General features: G+C 41.0%; 1 protein-coding gene across 1 annotated transcript; it reads left to right on the top strand.

The window, feature by feature from the left end:
- Positions 1–3,970: 3,970 nt before the first annotated feature.
- myom1a (myomesin 1a (skelemin)) lies at positions 3,971–20,579 on the top strand. Its single transcript, XM_073491666.1, has 37 exons — positions 3,971–3,996; positions 4,824–4,964; positions 5,087–5,273; positions 5,387–5,544; positions 5,966–6,058; positions 6,172–6,260; positions 6,548–6,592; positions 7,290–7,451; positions 7,579–7,740; positions 8,271–8,412; positions 8,590–8,789; positions 8,880–8,936; positions 9,227–9,351; positions 9,631–9,814; positions 9,977–10,151; positions 10,677–10,798; positions 11,789–11,985; positions 12,152–12,278; positions 12,584–12,768; positions 12,910–13,024; positions 13,245–13,401; positions 13,557–13,663; positions 14,048–14,092; positions 14,324–14,460; positions 14,552–14,696; positions 14,964–15,023; positions 15,107–15,174; positions 15,261–15,386; positions 16,031–16,114; positions 16,382–16,469; positions 16,566–16,604; positions 16,788–16,893; positions 18,046–18,209; positions 18,316–18,352; positions 18,599–18,621; positions 19,964–20,019; positions 20,189–20,579. The coding sequence occupies exons 1-37, from the start codon at positions 3,971–3,973 to the stop codon at positions 20,453–20,455; spliced, it is 4,401 nt and encodes a 1,466-aa protein (XP_073347767.1). The 3' UTR covers positions 20,456–20,579.
- Positions 20,580–20,793: the final 214 nt, after the last annotated feature.

Genomic DNA, 20,793 nt, shown 5'->3' with positions numbered 1-20,793 from the left:
AAAAAGAAGCTCATCTTTTCATTTAACATTTGCTATAATTAAAAAAAAGTTTGTGACTCAGATCTTCTATTCATGCACTCTGTGCCCTCATGACTTACAGTCAAGTTTACAGTTTGTAGCTCTTTACAAATAAAGAGGCATACAGCAGATCGACTGTTGGAGATGTTGCTCAAGGACATAACCGTCATAAAATACATCTTTAAGTCTATTGTCATAAACTGCTTATTGTTACCTTATTGTTGTGTGGTTACATAATCATGGGCCTGTGGGAGCTGCTCATGTTTTCAAGCTGTACAACTTGAGCAGTGCCTGTTAGAGCTGTATGGTTTGTGGATTGATCATTGGTGAATCCACTGAAAATTCAACAAAACTTTTCTCTCTTTTAAAACAAAAATGCCAAAAATAAGCTTGTTCCAGCTTCTCAAATGTGATTATTTTCTCTTTTTTCAACGACAACTGAATATATTTGGGCTGTAGACTTTTGCTTGCACCAAACATGCAGTTTGCATATGTCAACATTGGCCTTAGGACACCACTTTACTGTTACATGTTAATCAATGATTAACATAATCATAAGGTGCAGCCTCTACCTATAAGAGTTTAACATCTGTTACTTTATGTGTACAGTTTATCTATACAATTATTGACCAACTCCTCAAATTACTTCAGACATTCCCAAACACAACATTTTACCATCTGTCCCTGAATGTCACTTTTATAGTTCCACCTGTGCAGGTGACTGTCATTCAAACTTTAGCGTTATCTTTGAAATCACAAAATCAAGATGTAGAATGTTTAGAAGTCGATGCTGCCACAGTTTTTTTTAATACCCGCTGCTTCTTCATTTAACTCAGTAGATGTAGATCTTAACCAGATCTAACACAAAACAAAAACCATGACATCATCCTAACAACTGGTTGCCTAAACCACCATCCTTAATACCTAATCACCATCTCACGCTCTGAACTAACCCCCGATTCAAGAATCAATCTGTAATAATAACAATGAGATTGATTTACAGAGCTGGTAAAGTAAAGGAAAGTCTGATATTATAAGTTGGTGGAGTGGCCCCTCAGGATGTCACGATCAATACAAGTGACGCAGAAGCAGCATCATCATCATCACCAGCAGCAGCAGCATCAACAGCTGGAACAGCAGCAGCATCACTATGAGAGTGGCTATCACCTGAGCACCAAGTCGTCTGTTAGCAAGCAGTCGTTCTCGTCTGTCAAGACCACCAGCCATGGGTAAGAGGATGGGAGTGACTCAGACGCGAGGCCCAAAATACGAATCAGACGGTTGATATTTTAAAACTGTGAAATAAAAATGAGGTTCTCTTGATTCAAGCTGTCACTTCTAAACCTTTGGAAGTGATGAACGCATTCAAGCAGACCTCTGTCAAATATTCAACACAGTACTTTTGGTTAGTGTGAAGTGTGTTCAGCAGGCAGCAGGAGGGAAAAAGACACAAAGCCTTAAAAAGAGTGTTTTCGTGGAAAGCGTCTGCTGTCTTCATCCGCCTGGAGATGTTCATCTGTTAATGTCAGGGTTCTGTATTTTTATAAGGACATGAATCTTTCTCCTTAACGCTGTTGCTGTTTTTAAGCGTTTTAGGCCAAGTTCAAGTCAAGTTCCCTGTCTTGATATGCAGATGACAAGTCAGGGTACAAGCATTCATTTCCAAAGCTGTTTCAGTTGAATTTCTTCAAAGCTTAAAGCGAGTCAATTCAATGCAAAGGCCTGACGATTGAATATTCAATGTAAGACTGTATGACATTGTCTTATTTATTTATTTATTTTCAAATGTTTCAGGAATTTACCAGGTCAAAACTTGAGCTCTTAGAATATCAAAATGATGAAGACTAAAATCCTCATTTTATTACTTAAGTCGGAGTCTAGTCCAAGTCTCAAGCCTTAAATCTTAAGTCTACAGATCTGTGGGCTGTTGAAATGTTTGTAACTATTCTATCTACTTAGCCTGGCAATAGTTTTGTGCTTTGACAGAAACAGTCTTTTCATGTAGTTTATATGTTTTAATTTGCATCATCTTAAAATCTGAAGCTTATTAACATCTTCAAATATTCATATTATATAAATATATAGAGAGTAAACAATTTGAAGATGCCAACTTGCAAATTGTGTCTCTTTCACCACTTTGATATATTTTAGAGAGTAGGGCTGCAACAATTCATCGATTGGTTGTCAACTGTTGAATTAATCGCCAACTACTTTGATAATAGATTAATCTGTATAAGACATTTTTGAAAGAAAACTAGATTCTTCACTCCTCCATGACAGTAAACTGAATATCTTTGGGTTGTGGATGAACAAGATATTTGAACACTTCATCTTTGGCTTTGGTGTATGCTGATTGACATTTTTCAGCATTTTCTGAAGAAAATACAAAATACCTTATTGTCTACCTTTTGCATGCAAAAGGCAGAAATTTGTCTTTGCTTGTGTGCAAAAAAGAAGAAAAAGAACATATTAAGGTCAAAAATAAACACATATAAATACAATGGGAGCTATATTAAAAAAAAGCACCAGGTAACTGATTGATTAATCATTAAAATTAACAACAGACTAATTGACAATGAAAATAACTGTTGTTGCAGCCCTATGAGAATCCATGTGTTAGAATCCAATGAGGCTTGATCAAAGTACAGTCACAGTATAGTTCAAGTGCTGTGTGAAAGCGGCACTGTCTATCAATACGGGTCTGTATCTTGTATGTGTGTTCCACTGTGTCACTTGTCTACACGCAATAAGGTCAGAGTTTCTCTGTCCTTCAATCTGCCGGGCTCAGTGTGCATGTTGGAACCATGGTAGCTTTCTAAACGGGGTCAGGGAAGGAATCTCAGCTGTAGTGAAGGGCTGCCAAATATATTCATGGACAGCTAAAGCTATTTCTGTTAGGCAGGACATGAGACGTTGCCGTTAGGCCAACTGTAAAGGCACTGTATGGAAGTCATGAAATTATAAACGGCTGTGCACCGGCTTCCACGGACGTTAAATAGTTAATAACTCTTGGTTATGTGTTGACGTCGTACCCCTTTGTTTCTGTTAAAAGTAACTGATTGCGTAGAAAGTTTCTAATTTCATCATCTAAACCTTGAGATACTGTAGCTTCTCAGACTGTAAGGAATGAAGCGCTTTTATCAGCAGTAAAACTTTTTACACCTTTGACTTTCTTACACGCTGAGCCGAAGACTTCCTTTCATCACACCTGGTGAGTCAGCAGCAGGAAACAAACTCTGCAGCAATCTTTTGAGACTCCCTCCATCTGTCTGTCTCTGCTGTGCGTTCAGCCTCCTCAGTTGACTTGATCTCACCTCGACTCTGGGGAATAGAGTTTATCAAAGCCGCATTGTGCCGCTACTCTCCGAGGCCAAGTGGATAGGCTAGGGCAGATTTGACAGAGATTATGAGTGAAAGCAGGGTTTTAAGATGAACTTTTCCCACCCATGCTGCATATCCTCCAGTTCCGGCTCCATTTATAGACTCAGCTGACAATAAGAGAGACCCGAGGAGCTGTTAGGTACATGAGTCAGAGTGTAATACGGGTCAGGGTCGAAAAAGTGGACAGAAATACATCTTCCATTTATGAGTAACTGGACTGTTGACTTGTTGATTTTTAATATTTTTAGATTGTACTGAAGCTCAGCATTCTTTCTCTTAGGTATCTTTTTTTTTTTGTCATTACAGACAAATGTTGTGCATACTGCAGACGTTACATTTGAATTACTTGGTCTAATACTAGGTCAAGTAATTATGCAAATGTTCATCTCTTATTCATTAGAACTAAATAGCAGTCAGTTATTAGCATCAGAATTGAGTCAGCAGCATTTGTTGTATTTGCTTACACTGCCAGACTTCAAGCAATAAATACATAAAATTAAAAGTTTTCCCATTAGTTTCAAGAAGGAGTAAATCAATGGATAACACTGGCAGTGTCACCAAAAACCACAAAATGACTCATTTGGCTCTTAGCCCCTGGTTCGTTCCTGGTGAAGATCTATGAAAATGGGTCACAAATACATATCTTTATTCTTTAAGGATTGGTAATTTCGTTGCTGTGCAGCTGTACTTTATAGCAAATGTTGCTAAAAAAAACTTCATAAATAGCGTATTAGGGGCAGTTTTCAGACTCATAAGTGTAAGAAAAACATTGAATGCTATTATCCCTATCCTTTAATGCAAATCTGCTCAGGGGTAGAAAAATTCAAACTTTTAAAACTCACTTCCTGCCATTTCACACACGGGATGAACTTTTTATTTATTCACTAGCTAATAACAGGAATTTAGCCTGACATCCAGATTGTTAACCTGATGGTATAAAAGGCCCACTGAAAGTCTGGAGAGAACAACCATGCTTTGGTCCTCTTCTCTCTCCTGAAGTAAAAAGATTTGATTCATCACTTCGAGTCTGCAGTTCTTCCGTGAATTCGGATCTCTCAGATTCCAAATAGGCGAAAATCTCCTTACACACTTTACAAAAACTATCACAAACAACAGTTATATAGACACCATAACACTCATTTTTCATCCTAGTTTTCCACTTTTAGATACATTTGAAAGTAATGAACTAGAGAGACAGTTGAGTGTTTGACGTTGACTGTACGGCAACAACACTTGGACAATACACTTGCAGGACTGGGGTGGGAAGCATCCCCCCAATATATATTATATTTATGCCCCTGCTTTAAGGTTTTATATGGCTTTTATATAGAAAAGAGATCAAAATAAACCCTTTTGAATATGCTATCTGATGTATATTGGTGTTTGCAGTGCCACTGTTCTGATTGTTGTCTCTTACCTCTCAGCCTGAAGACCTCTGTGAGAACAGAGAAAGGGCAGGAGGTGGTTAAACTGAGCCCGCTACCCAAGAGAGCCAAACGCACCTACCTGGCAATGGACAAGGATAAAGAAGTTATCGGCTATGTCATTCCCGTGTTTAGAGCCAGGTGAGTGAAGACACTGCAAGGTAATCAACACCATGGATGGTCTGCATTTTATTACAGTCAATGACATCATGACTGAAAGTCTGAAACTGCTCTCACATGTCGGTGGTTTGTCGTGTCGCCAGTCATGACGCTGTTCGCGGTCTGATGGAGGCTCATGAGGAGGAGGTGACGGAGGAGGGGATTCAGTATGTGGCCATGAGGAACCTGTTTGTCAGGGAGGCCAAGGAGGCCATGCATGTTAGAGTGGAGAAGAAAACCAGATCAACACACGTCAGGGAATCCGCCGAACGAATGGAAATGAGCAAGACGGTAAATCCATTTTATTCCTTTGTGGATCAAATTTCAAATAATCAAATCTTTCTCATGAAGTATATAAAGTTGATACATTTATCTGACAATCTTAGTTCGCTCTCTTCCTATAGATGGACACGTGGGTGGAGTTCCGTAGGAAAATGAACCCAGACAACCTGACACACCGTCCAGAGTTCATCGTCAAGCCCCGTGGACAGACTGTTTGGGAGGGCAAGACTCTCAAGCTGCACTGCACTGTGGCTGGATGGCCTAAACCCAGGGTTGCCTGGTGAGATATCCTCCAAACTCACTGGTCCCCACCCTTCCTGAGTCATAAGGAAAAAGAGGCTGATGAGAGCAATCAGTCATTCGTGTGTCATAGAGAAGTTTCCATCTTTTGTCATCGGCCAAATACATTTTCCACATTGCAACATGAGCACACACACTTCAGTTTAAAGGTCCCATATTATGCTCATTTGGGTGTCGACTAGAAAATGTTTTCAAGTTTTCAAAGCACCTAGATCTGCTTTATAATTTAATCCCTTATGCCTACTACACTATGTAGTTGTAGTTTGCCATGTCACAAGAAGATCATTGCTCAGGATGACCCCGTGTTGCACTGTGCATTTGGCAATTTAAACACTCCTATGCAAGTATTTTTTACAAGACATTAGTAAAAATAAACCAGCCGACTCTCTGCTGCCTTCAAGGTACAAAAACAACGTGATCATCGATGCAAAGGCCCACCCTGAGAAGTACACAACCGAGAGCAATTACAACATGCACTCCCTGGAGATCAAGAAGTAGGTAATCATTAAGCTCACGCTGCACGGCTTCAGTTAGAATGAACGAGATGTACCCCAAATACTCATTACCCCAAAATAAATGTTTTATGTTGCACGTTTTTTATTTTCAGCTGCGATTTCCTCGACACTGCTCAGTATTGCGCCTCTGCCCTAAATGTGAAAGGAGAATCTTCGTCTGTGGCTACGATTGTTGTCAAAAGTAGGTTAAACTGATTTTTTTTTCTGGCAGATTATTGTTGCAGCAGCTCCTTCTCCTTCAGTTAGAGGTCAAAGCTTAAAGTAGAGGTTTAAATTAATACCGCTGCAAACACAACACGGTCACACAGTTGTGTCTAGTTTACAGGATTTGGCTTTAGTAGAACACATCTGGAGGAAAGTCAGAAATTTCAGACTCAAATGAAAAATGTTTTTTGTGCCTACAGTGTTGAATGTGAAGCGTCTTGTTACTGACACAACAAGGTTGCTGAAGGATGTATTTCTCTGCAGGGTTCCAGGATGGCGAGGAAGCAGGCCCACTAGATCCCAAACCACGTGAGTCATTTTGAATCATTCTCTTAAGTTTTGATTAAAACCAGGCAACTTGATTTGTATATTACATTTAGTATTACACATACAGTGTATACAGTAATCAAAGATGCTCTGTAAGACATACAATTAGTAGGAATGTAGGAATGAAAGATGCACGAATCAAAATGTTCAGCTCTGCAGATTGTTTATAGTTTTTTTTTTTTTTCATCCAACCCATTACCAGCCATAGCAGGCTGCTATAAAAACCCACTGTTGACTACCTGCTCTGTGCACAATCTGATATTGCCTTTTGGTGCTGTGTTGTTCCTGACCAATCACATTAATGAAATGTCCTAGCTATAAAAGGATTAACTTTAACCCAAACCACGATCTTAAATCCAAACCCGAAAACCCAAACAAGTATTTGACCAGCAGGTGAATGCAGTTTAGCGTTTATCTCAGGAGCAAGACATTTTTACTGTTGAGTTGATGGAGACCAAATACGGAGCTAGAAGGAGAGTGAATATTGGTCTTTCACTTGTCAGGGGGATAAACAAAAACATCTCCAAATGATGATTGTATCTGCTGGATGTGTAAAAAAACACATTTATAAAGTGATAATATGTCAGTGTTGTGTTTACAGATTGTTGTGCTGCCACAAAGTGCTCAAAAAGTCAGTAAATGCAGGTATAACGTTTTAATAGCAGTGTTTCTTCTGCAGATGGTTTCTCCGCAGAACACGGTGTCACCTTTAAAACAACCATCCTTGACAAATTCGAAGTGGCCTTCGGCAATGAAGGAGAAACACTGAGTCTGGGCTGCACTGTCATCATTTATCCCACTGTGAAAAACTACCAGCCTAATGTTGTGTGGTCCAGAAACTGTAAGTGGAAAAATAAAACAGAAATAATGCGTTATGCTCCTTTATAACTACTGTATATTACCTTTCTGATGAATCCGCTACATGCATCCAATCATGGGTGTTTTGTTTTTGTCACTTGTCCCGTTAGCTGTCCCCTTGAAGCCCTCCAAATGGGTGCACACCCACTGGTCTGGGGAGCGTGCCACACTCACCCTCGCCCACCTCAACAAGGAGGATGAGGGCATGTACACCCTGCGCGTCAACACCAAATCTGGCTTTGACACCTACTCCGCCTATGTGTTTGTCAGAGGTAAGCTGCCCGCTGGATATTTCAACTAAAGCTCTTAATGTTAATGCAAAAAGTTTGAGTCTGTTAGACTTGAAGTCTGATTTACACAGCTTTCAACAACAGTGTTGTGTGCAAATTGAAACAACATATTAGAGATCACCACACTCACGGACGTGTGAGGGAACCATTCAATTCTGCTGTGTCTTTAAGTGACGTGACACTCTCTCTGAGGTGTTTGGTTTCTCTGTGGAATGTCGCTTCTATATCCGTCTGCGTACCCTTAAAGTCGCCACAGAGAGTCTGATCTGTAATACAAATCAGCAGGTTTATGCATGAGAGAAAATCCTCAGAATCCCCTTTTTAATGTTACCAAGATGCAAAATAATCTGTGACAGCTAGCTACAGTCCTGCCACACAAGCTCTACTGTAACGATGTAACTAGGTCAGAAAATGGACACTGAGTGTGTCATGGAGATCAGCCTGATTTAGAAACAGCACTACTTACAAGTGTGTGTTGTGTGTGTGTGTGTGTGTGTGTCTTGCTATGCCAGATGCCGATTTGGAGGTGGAGGGTGTTCCCGTGGCCCCCCTGGATGTGCGCTGTCATGATGCCAATAAGGACTACGTGGTGGTGACCTGGAAGCAGCCAGCGGTGGAGGGCAGCAGCTCCATCCTTGGATACTACATCGACAGGTTGGTCAGAGCAGCATCTCATTACTTTGGCCGCGAGACAATCCTACAAACAGGATTTATTTATGCTGTGAAAAGCAAAACCAAATCCTCCTAGAATTAGAAGATTTTAAAACGTCTAAAATCAACACATAAAATGGCACGATTGCAGTTAAATAAAAGACTTTGTTTCCTTGGCAGGTGCGAGGTGGGCACTCACCACTGGGCTCAGTGTAATGACGTCCCAGTGAAGTATGCCCGCTTCCCCGTCACAGGACTGGTGGAGGGACGTTCCTACATCTTCAGGGTGCGGGCCGTGAACAAGGCAGGAGTCAGCCGCGCGTCTCGTGTCTCTGAGGCAGTGGTTGCCATGGATCCCTCCGACAGAGCCCGTCTGCGAGGTGAGAGGCGCACCAGAGTTGTGCCAGTACGCTGCAACACAGCCAATAACTGCACTTTTTAAATGGATTTCTTGATTTTTTTCCCAATAGCTGGCCCCTCAGCTCCTTGGACTGGGATGATCAAGTTCACAGAGGAGGATCCTACTGGTATGACGGCTTCCAACTCTGATTTATCAGCAGTTAATCGTGATATAGCATTTTATACCAACCATTTTACTTACATATTGAAGTTATTATAGGAAAAAAAAGTCTAAACTCTGATTCCAGCTTCTGAATTGTTTTAACAATTTTCAGACATTTTATAGATCAAACAACTAATTGATTAATCATAAATCAACAGATTAATCGCCCAAGTGACCTGTGAAGAATTAAAAGTACATGTCACCTGGTTAAATTGACCACCTGCAAATAATGTGAGCTTCCTCTTGCCTCCTCAGTGGGCGTCATCCCTGGAGAACCCACTGATGTTGAGGTGACAGAGGCAACCAAGAGCTATGTGGTGCTCGCCTGGAAACCTCCAGTCCAGAGAGGTCATGAAGGAGTCATGTACTACATTGAGAAGGTGAGGAGAAATGGATTACTGCCTCTAGTAGAACTGAAATGTATCAGTTTGTTTAGCAAAAATGCCAATAATTCACTGGTTTCAGCTCCTCAAATGTGAATATTTTCTTGTTTTCTCTGACATTACAGTACATATCTTTGGGTTTGAGTTGTAGAGCATCCAAAACAAACATTTTTTCTATGTCAACATGTGTCTGCATTCCAGTTGTCAGATTTATGTAACTATTGTCTTGTTAACTGCTCTCTTACTGACATGTGTCTGGTTCTCTGTGGACCACAGTGTGTTTCAGGTTCAGACACCTGGCAGAGGGTGAACACTGGTATGCCAGTCAAGTCTCCCCGCTTTGCCCTGTTTGACCTGGCCGAGGGTAAATCCTACAACTTCCGTGTGCGCTGCTGCAACTCTGCTGGTGTGGGCGAGTCTTCTGTACCCACAGGAGAGACCACAGTCGGAGATAAACTGGGTGAGCTGAAATCAACATCATTATATCATCAGTTGTCTTATTTCAATAGTTATTCACAGATCCTTCCTGAATTATATTCCGTCTTATTCCAATCTGTTATTTTCCCTCTTTCCTCACTGTGATTATTGTTATTTCTTTTCTTTTCCCCTATTTTCTCAACAGACCTGCCCTCAACTCCGGGCAATCCAGTGGCCACCAGGAACACCGACACCTCAGTGGTGGTCTTCTGGGCGGCCTCTAAGGATGTCACACACCTGGTTGGCTACTATATTGATTGTAGCGTGGTGGGAACCAATGTCTGGATGCCTTGCAACAACAAACCTGTCAAGCAGACCAGGTAGGTACAGTTAAAGACAAGGTTTTATGAACAACAAACATTACAAACATTTCTTGTTGCTTTTTGGTGTTTAAATTGGGTAACTGCAATCTGTAAAAATGTCCCTTAACTCTTCATTATTTGATTTATTGGCATCATTCATCAGGCTAGATGTTTAACAGGCTAACGAGCTTACCTTCAGTGGTCGTTCCAGGGTTTTAAGTGAGATTTTGTGGATTTTTCGGGTGTGTTTTACTGCTTATGAATTCATCTTTTCATTTGTAAGAGGAAGAAGGTGTTATTTCATATTCAAAAGCTTACAGTGTCTTGAGTGGAATATCAACATTGGTTAGCTAAGATAGCCACTTTGGCTAACATTATCAATTTTCAGAAGAAATAGCAATTAGTTACCTGTTTTCCCTGAGCTCTTATATTACCCTTAAACCTTTGTATAAACAGAAGTTCAATCTTAAATGTAACAGTTGAAAAATCAAAGTGTAATGGTAAAATGACAACTCTTTACACCTTTGTCTGTGCTGTTCTCAGGTTTGTGTGCCATGGCCTGACTACCGGGGCAAACTACGTGTTCAGAGTCAAGGCAGTCAACGCCGCAGGATACAGCCAGAGCTCCCACGACTCTGAAGCTGTGGTTGTGAAAGCTGCTGTCTGTGAGTGTCCTCACATCTCATCTCCATTATTCACTTTGCCTGTAGCATTCAAGCCATACTCTTTCCCTCCACTCCATGCTCCCAGCTGTTTTTAAACATTTATTTATCCAGGGAATGATATTGCTGAGCTATCCCCCCCCCCCCAGAAAGACCAGATTTAAATAGTTCAGCACATTCATGCACATGACCTGAAGCCGTCTGCTCTTTGCCTCTGAGCCTCTTAACTCATCTTTGTTCATGAACCTTGTTAACTTTCATCACTTGTTTTCCTTTTCCTAACAAAAAATCTTGAATTATAGTCTCATATTTACTCGCTCAGATTCTACTCAGATACATTTGGCTGTCTCATCCTTTCTTGAGTTTCCTGACTGCAAACGGCTCATGTTCATATCTGACTGATGTTTCATATATTTGCATGTTGCCTGACCTACTCATCACTAACACTTTAACATTTTGTCAGCACCCCTCCTTCATTTAGCCGCAACAAGGTTAAATAACAGATTAAATCATGTTTTACAATGCTTTTATTGATTCCTGTGTAAATGTGTTTCTGCTCGAGTTCTCTTGTGCTATTTGATAACTCTTCAGGGTTGCCTCTTGGTGCATGGCCGAGGTAAAGGCTTAACAACGTTGCGTTCTAAAGAGCATGAACCTAATGAGAGTCTCGTCGTGAAAGGTACCCTGCTTCTGGCCTTGAGTGTAAGTACTTTAACTTTTATAATGACTCCAAAAAAGTGTGTTATTTGTGTGTCCAAAGCATGTAGCATGTTCAGCTGTACTACTTTTGATCACTGTGGTAGTTTAACACTAATGACAACTAAGACCTATGCAAAATTCGGCCATCTGTGTGAGATCATGTACAGGCCTGACTTATACATAAAGGAAATGTAAACAAAAAGGGTCTGAATGTCTGAAAATGACCCTCGTCTGCACACTTCTTGACTTTTTGTCTTTTAGTAAAAGTCGATGTTGTGTTTGCTTTCTTTGCAGCCATCCCCGGAAAGCCCAGTGGTGTGACCGTGCTGGAGGCTGTGAAGGACTACATGGTGGTGGGCTGGACTGCGCCTGCTAAAGATGGAGGGGCTGATATCAGGGGATATTTTGTGGACTACAGGACTGTGAAGGGAGACGTTGTTGGGAAATGGCATGAACTGAACCACCAGGCATTGACTACTACCTCCTATAAAGTAAGTTCTTTGACTTCAAGCACCCATGGACCAGATTTCCAATGATTTGCCATCATGTCACGTTGTTAACAAATGACAGAAGACTGATCTTTTTTTTTTTATTTCAGTTTGCCAGCCCGAAACCAGTATTTTAATCATTTCTCATTATCTGCATTTGTTCTTTTAGGCTGAGAACCTGAAGGAGAACGTCTTCTACCAGTTCCAGGTGCGCGCCATGAACATGGCAGGTGTGAGTAAAGCTTCTCTGGCCAGTGCAGCTCTGGAGTGCAAGGAATGGACCATCACTGTGCCAGGTAGGAGAGACAATATGTTTGGGTTCGTAAATATAAGGAGTCTTTGGATTTTGGACTGTTGGTTGGACAAAAAGAAGCAATTTAAAGACATCGCTTTGGGCTCTGGGAGTTCGATTAGATTTTGATGAATCGATTAATCATGAAAAAAATCAGTAGATTAACCACAAATATAAATAATCGTTAGTTACAGCCCTAATTACGATAAGTATATTTGAAACATCCATCACTGTTTTGTCCAGTAACAGCGTGTTTGTGAATCCAAAATTATCCCCCCATCATTCAGTCTATGGTATTCGTCCTCCAAGGTGCTCCTGTTGGTCTTCATGTGCTTGAGGTTCGTGACACCTCTGCTGTGGTCCTGTGGGAGCCACCGGCATTTAATGGCCGCACACCTGTCAATGGCTACTATTTGGATCTCAAGGTGGCCTCTGCTGGAGAGGCAGGCTGGAAGGCTGTTCACGAGAAGGCCAACAAGATGAAGTACATGAAGGTGAGGGAGATGGAGAGATTGTCATTCTGTTGCTGAGGTGTCCTTCCCGCATATTTCTTGATGTGAGAAATGCAAGTGAAATAATGACAAAATTGTTCTCTTAACTTTTCCCTGCCTTCCACTCCTCATGTGCTGATTCAGGTGAAGGGGCTGAAGCCGGGCACATCCTACGTCTTCCGTGTGCTTGCTCAAAATCTCGCTGGAGTTGGAAAGCCCTCAGCAGCCTTAGGGCCAATTCTGGCCCAGACTCGCCCTGGTGAGTGTGATTGTTATGCAACTCACACATTCAGTGTTCCTACGCAGGTCTGAAAGTCTGGGAAAGAAGGGAAAATCACTTTTATTATGAACTCCAAACTGATGCCCTATATTGTATTATTTGCCACTGTCAATACTATAATCCTGAGTTTAAGAGATGCAATCTGTAAAGCTGGTGATGCACACACACTTAAACCATTTATTTATTCTCTCTTCCTCAGGCACCAAAGAGATTTATGTGGATGTTGATGACGATGGTGTGATCTCTATGGTCTTTGAGTGCTCTGAGATGAGCGAAGGCTCTGAGTTTATCTGGTCCAAGAATTACAAGGCTGTCACAGACACCTCTCGTCTGACTGTTGTCACTGAAAAGGGCAAGTAAGTATCATTTATGTGTCGGATTTCTCATGCAGCGTCTTGCTGTTGTTCCAGGCATATGTGCAAAATGTTTTTACCGATCTTGCTAGTTTAAATCATCACAATTTCTACCTCTTTCCTCACACCTTGTTGCCCCCCTGTGTCCTCATCTCCAGGTCCAGAGCTATCTTCAACACTCCCTCCCTGGAAGATCTGGGCACCTACTCCTGTGTGGTCACCGGCACTGACGGCTTCTCCTCTAGCTACACACTCACAGAGGAGGGTGAGTCAGCCTGCAGCCTTGGCATCTCTGAAACTTGATTCACTTGTTATTTGAAGGATGGTGTCAGTGCTAAAGGTGTGAGGGGGGGCTTGGAGGACTGTGTCTGCTCCTGTCTGTTATCACTGTTTCAAAAGCTGCATCGATCCGTCTCACTCTGGTGTAGATGTGCGATTGTTTTGAACAGATACATCAGCACTATGTCTTTCAAAGCTGTTGTAATATTGCAACACAGGTTGCACTTGACATGGAGTATTCCTGGCGGCGTTAATACTTGTATGTGTTTTTCTAGAAGATTGTAAGACAAATAAGAAAAACAACTTGTAGCAGAAGAGATGATGCTGAAGGGACATTCACTCATTTTGATTCTGTTATTGTTGTTGACAGGTCTCATGCGTCTTCTGGACATCAGCCATGAACACAAGTTCCCTGGTGAATATCCCACCACATCACAGATACTGCAAATACCACATTTTCTTTTCTGCTTATCAAGTGCAGATTCTGTTTTGGATATAGTTTAGGAATTGAATTTTATAATCAACAAATTCACTCTCTAAAAACACAGGTTTGGAATTAGTTTCCAAGTGATGGTTCCTTACGTGGATGTGTCAATGAATGTGTCGTGGGTACTACAAGAGCTTTCACAAATGTGTGCTTCTATAGTTATTCCCTTTAAGAATGAAATGGCCATGGAGCTGCTCGAGAAGGGTCGCGTGCGATTCTGGACTCAGGTGGAGAAATTAACTTCTGCCTGCGAAGTGGAGTATGTCTTTAATGATGTCATCATTACTCAGGGAAAGGTAGGAATCATACTCAATTTTTTTGAAATGTCTCCTGTTGTCATGCGTGTCCACATATAACATCTCATGAATCTGGGTTTCCTGCTTCCAGAAATACACAATGAACTTTGACAAGACGACCGGCATCATTGAGATGTTTATGGATTCTCTGGAGGTCACCGATGAGGGAACGTTCACCTTTAACCTGGTGGATGGCAAGGCTAAGGGTACAACCAGTCTGGTGCTCATTGGAGATGGTAAGACCTCAAATGCAAATATTTAAATGCAGATACAGAAAACCTGCAGATATATTTTAACGACACATACTGAACAGCTTCACTCTGCTTGGTGGCATTTGCTGCAATTAACATGAATGTCCACTGAGGGGCAGCAGAAGACAAGCTTTTTTTTGACTGTGTGTCCTTTTTTTCATTCTCACCTTCGCTGACTGTCTGATGCACTGCCTGTCTGAACTTTCAGTTACATAAAAAAATATGAAAGGACTCTTCTTTGCCTTTGTCCAGAATTCAGGACGCTTCAAAAGAAGTCAGAATTTGAGCGTGCAGAATGGGTCAGGAAACAAGGTAAGAAATCTTACTTTTCTTCCATAAGTTTAACACTAATTAGGCAAGTATATGTGGATAATGATCTTTTATTCTATCTACAGGTCCTCACTTTGTGGAGTACCTTGACTTCACTGTTACTGAGGAATGCAATGTGCTGCTGAAATGCAAGGTAAGAAAAGTAATTGTAAATGTTTGTACCGCTGTTAATATTTTTAAAAAGATGAAGCGTCACAAATTGGTTCTGTTCCTCCACAGATAGGTAATGTGAAAGCAGAGACTGAGATCACCTGGTCTAAGGACTGCATTGAGATTGCAGAGGACGACGAGGACGCTCAGAAAATTGAGAGGAAGGATGGCGAGCTGACCTTTAATATCGGAAAGGTCAGCCCATTAGACAGAGGCCGTGCTTTGTCAGGAGTCGTGAGCTTATGAGTAGAGAGCCAAAAGCTGCTTCTGCTACCATTGTAGACAAAGAGTAGATGCTACGATATCAACCATCCCTCTCTGACACACAGAACCATAAATGATGAAACACTTCTAAGAATATTCACGTTGCCTGCTGGAGTCAGCACATCGGCATGTTGTACTAGAGAGTCAGAATAGACATATTGGGAACAACTGACTCTCCATTTTGGAGCTTTTACTTGTTATCCTAATAAAATCTCCAAATTTTGACATTATAGATTCATAGGTATAGTGTAAATACAGTATATGGTTTTCTGTGTGATCAATCCATACCATTTCATTTCTAACATTGTATTCAATTTAACTCACTGGCCACCGTACTCACACATTGTGAAACTGAAAAGCTGTCCTTTATTGAGGATATCAATCTGGTCTGTTAGTCAGTGTTGCTGCCAGTGAAGTTATATTGACGTTTCAAGGTACCTGTACGTTGAAACGCTATAAAAATTACTCATGTAGAGAGGGTTGGTGTCATTGCATGAGCTCAGGAGAGGCGTCCTGTTCACTGCCACTCCTTTCATCCGCTTTTGCATTAACTGGCTTATCTGTTTAATTCACAGTGGGTTGTTAAGCAAGAGATAAAGAAAGAAAAAGGAGGGAAAAAACCACCTGCAGACGACGTCCCCCCGCCACCAAGACCCAAAGTCTGGACATAATCTTTGCTGCCATAAGTTGACACCTATAATGTCTCCATTTGTCCTCCTCGTCTTTCCTTTTTCATGTTTTCCTCTAAATGCCTGCAGCATCCCGGGCGGGAGAAAAGCTTGCCTTTTCCGTTTAGTTTGGTCTCTGTCTGGCTGTTCTACTGTCTCTTATATCTGTTCCAAGAATTATACTGTATTCCCTTCTGTTTGAAGTAGGATTTATCGCAGTCTCAAGGACACTAAAGTTGCTTTTACGTCAAACTTTAGATCTCAAAGGCCGATGCAGGTATTTACGAGGTCTTCCTGAAAGACGACAGAGGCAAAGATAAGAGCACTTTCAATCTGACGGATGCAGGTAACGTGTCTTTCATGAATTTTGTGGGGAAAAAACGGCCACCAGTGCTGTGATATCAGTGAATGTGACATGGTCTTATCCTTTCTTTTTCGCCAGGATACCAAACTGTATTGAATGAGCTGTTCAGGGTTATTGGTGAGTCATTAAGCACCACACACTAAAGGACACCACAGAGAGATTCAGAATGTGCAGATTTACAGTATTTTTCCACTGCATGCACTATTAACAGCTAGAGACTGAAATAGTTTGAGGCGCATTGATCCATACAGGTTCCTTGGGATGTAGATAAACACCTGCTTTTCATTCTTTACCCTGCAGCCAACTCCTCCTCTCAAGTCCAAGTCATCAGCACTGAACATGGCATCATCCTCTACTCCAATGTCACATATCACCACGAGGAACTGCGCGTTGGTTGGCTCCACAAGTACGTTAACAAACTTGAATTTGTCAGGTGTCTATGAGATGGATATTTAAATATGCCAGTGTCTAAACTATGTCAAATAATTCCACTGGTAATATTAGCAAGTATTTGCTTTACTATGCTTTTTTCATTAGTTTACTGAGGTACCACGCTCTTTGATTATCAACAATATGACAAGATATGACATAAATGTGTCAGATTTAGCCAAGGGGCTAATTTTCAGACCCCGGGTAAGTTGATGTTGTCCATTTAACGTTTTTAAACAGTCACGATTTCATATTGATGCCTCTCAATGATAAGCATTAACAACCAAGACCATTAGTATGATAATTGGCCATTTCCATATAGTAATAATAGTTATTCTTAATGCCTGTCACAGGGTCGGCTTCCCTGCAAAACCATAACATTACAAGGGAATGTTGATAAGTTTAGCTTTAGCTCTACAAAACTACTATTGCCAAGCAACCAACTCTGTTAGCTGTAGGATTACATGTAACCTAGGTGAATGAGTGGCCGTAAAACAAAGTGTGCTTTGTTTCACTATATTTAACTCATATTACAGACATACGAGGACAAATGACAGAACAAGACTAAACAGTCTTCTTACAAGCAACTGCTGACACACTGATGGACAGAGCAGAATGAAAACATATCAGATATCATGTTGACATTATGGTGTCTTCAACGACCAATTTTTTAGCTTTCTAGAAAAATTAGCACATGCTCAACAATATGACAAGATATGTCAAGATATATTAAATCTGTCAAATGTTAAATCACTTGGTAGTGTTTTCCAGCCATGTTAACCTCTGAAATTCAAGCCTGATTGGCCAAATATCGTTTCTTAATTGGTATGAAGCAGTCGCAGATTGAGTCAAAATGGACAGAGCAAGACCAAGTTAGTTATCATGGTTGCTTTGCATGTATATCTCAATAGGTCCGAGGGTGTTTTTATGTAGCTGGGACCAATTAGTCAAGCAATACAACATGAGAGAGAATCATTGCATTTATCATCATTTTTCGATTTCAGTGGTTTAAGTGCAGATTTTAAGGGTCAGCTGAGTTACTGCATTCCTATTACAATCTTGCTTTTAGGTCACGTATACTTTCAGTAAACAGCATTAATTGATGTCTCTGCTGCCCATTCCTCATTAGAGATACTAAGATTGCCGCCTCAGAGAGAGTTAAGTCTGGAGTCACAGGAGAGCAGCTTTGGCTTAAGATCAATGAGCCCACCGAGAAGGACAAGGGCAAATACGCCATGGACATCTTTGATGGCAAGGACGGCGTAAAGAGAGTCTTTGATCTGTCTGGCCAGGGTGAGTGAAACTTTACAAGCCAAGTGAGGAAGATTTTTAAAAAGGTCCCGTTAACTTTAGCTTATGTAACTATTATTGATAATAAGTGTATTTTTTTCCGGTGCAGCATGGGAAGAAGCATTTGAAGAATTCCAAAGGCTGAAGTAAGTAAACAAACTCATCTGTCCTCATGTTGTGTAATTCTGTATTTCTGTCTGAAGAGGATGTTCACACAAATAAATAGCAACAGTCATGACAAACTTAAAAATAGACTCTATGTACTTTGTGAGCCCTTTTAGAAGGATTCAAAATACATTTCCTGACATTGTATAGCACAGGGGAAAAAAGGATTCTGTCTGCGATACCGTTTTAAGATGCTTCTCACAATGTCTGTCTCCTTCCTTCCGTAGGGCGGCAGCAATCGCAGAGAGAAGTAAGTAGTTATTCATTCTGTAGTTTCTCCCAAGAGACATCACTTTAGGAAATGATGTAACTTTCTTCTGGATATAGAGGCTATATGAGTTTTATTAGAATTTTAAACTTGGGTTCAGTGAATAGAAGATATATGAGTCTATTGGTCATCAAAATATCATGAACTCATTTATGGAAAATGGCTTTCCAGGAGATGAAATAGCTATATATCAGGAAATTTTCATCTAAACTTATTTAAAAATATCATTCATGCATACAGTTGAGTTAAAGGGACAGTTCACCCCAAAATCAAAAAAACATATTACATACATTTTAGAGTTTACCTGTAGTGAGATTTATCCATCTAGATAGTTTTGGTTTCAGTTGCCGAGTTTTGGAGATAACGGACATAGAACCGGAACTATTTTCTTTCGACCAAACTACAGTGCACCATATCACCGCGCAGAAGGAAGTGTACATCTGCTCATGGATGAGAGCCTTGTACTAGTGACAGCATGGGATGAAAACTTTAATGTCTGTAACGTTAGCTAGCTTAGTTAGCCTAGTTAGCTAGCCTCTTGTCCATGGGTAGATGTATGCTTCCTTCTGCACGGTGGTATGGAAAGAAAATAGTCCCTCCATGAAACGGCTCACAACGGATGTGGTCTTTGGATTATACTAAAGCAACATAATGTAACGTTTTTTTGTACCTTAAAAATAAGAGCTTCGAAATCATTTTGATGGCACAGTGTCTTGTAATAGGGTGAATGTTGTCTCTTCCCCCCATCACTTCCTTCACATTGTAACTTCAGTCAGAGGGTAGGATCACAGCGTTACATACATGTTTACTTTTAGATACGAGTTTACAACACATGACATTGTTATGACGTGATGATAATGATGAGTTTTGTTTGTAGTTAGCACCTACATTACGTCTGACAAATTGTTACAGACCTGGGATTTGTATTTATGACAGTGGTGTTGCACTCAGAAACTGTGGGGGGCGCCAAGTCGCACAATATAATAATTTCTACATAATATCGCTTTAAGTAACCGGGTCATGATATCTGGAAAGAGACACTGATATTGAGTTTTTCTGATGCATTTTTTGGCGTTTTAAGCACAATCCAGATGGATAACATTGCACTGCAGGTAAGAAAAATATATATTTTGGATTTGGGGGAAAACTGTCCCTTTAAAAATAATGCAATATTATTTTTATGAGGGTTGGTTCCCTTTCCAGTTTGAAAAGTCAGCGTCTGTGAATATTATGTTGTAAACAAGCAAATGCTCTACAGGTTGACTGACCGACTAGATGATGGTTAATATTTGCTCCTTGGCTCACTGTTTGATTTCTTGTTTAGACCGCGCTCGTGTTATTGGAGGCCTGCCAGATGTGGTTGCAATCCAAGAGGGCAAGGTACATAAATTAGATATTCAGTGTGTCAACAGTGTTGAGCTCATTGTCTCACCCTCCTCTTTCTTCCTCATTGTTTCATTCCCTGGAGCATCTCCTTCCTCTGAACTCTGTTGAATCCAGTTTTACATTCCACAAATCAACCCTCCTGCAATCCCCTTTTTCTCTTTAGTCCCTGAACCTGACTGGCAATGTCTGGGGCGAGCCCACACCTGAGGTGAGCTGGACGAAGAATGAAAAGGAACTGGTGTCTGACGAACGCTACAAACTCAAGTTCGAGCACGGCAAGTTTGCCAGCATCACAATCGCCGCTGTCACAACGGCGGACTCTGGGAAGTACGCCCTCGTGGTCAAGAACAAGTACGGCACAGAAGCTGGCGAGTTCACCGTCAGCGTCTACAACCCAGAGGACGAGGATAAGGAGGAGAAGAAAGGCTAGAGGATGATGCAGTGTAATGAAATAAAGCAGAAAAGATGAACGACTGGGCCATCTCCAAAGCATTTTACCCCGGCACATGCCGGTGCTCCAAAGCAGTTTAAATAAATGATGAATGAAGCTGCTTCTTCCTGCCTCTTTCATGTGCTGGGCTAAAGAGCTTTGGGAATTGCTTGTCAAAGAAAGAAAACAATGAATGTGATGCAGAGAGGATAATTGTGTGCTTGTAGTGGCTTGACATGTCTTCTGTTACCTTTGTTGGCAGTAAATGTAATGTATAAATATGGGAGATGGTTGACTTGTCATTAAATTTTGTTTTAAAAAACAGCACAAAGGTCATC

The sequence above is a fragment of the Pagrus major genome, chromosome 21, assembly GCF_040436345.1.
Source record: "Pagrus major chromosome 21, Pma_NU_1.0".
In the NCBI taxonomy this organism is placed as follows: domain Eukaryota; kingdom Metazoa; phylum Chordata; class Actinopteri; order Spariformes; family Sparidae; genus Pagrus; species Pagrus major.
Note: the sequence above shows the minus strand (reverse complement) of the source record. Positions and strands in the feature narration are given on the sequence as shown.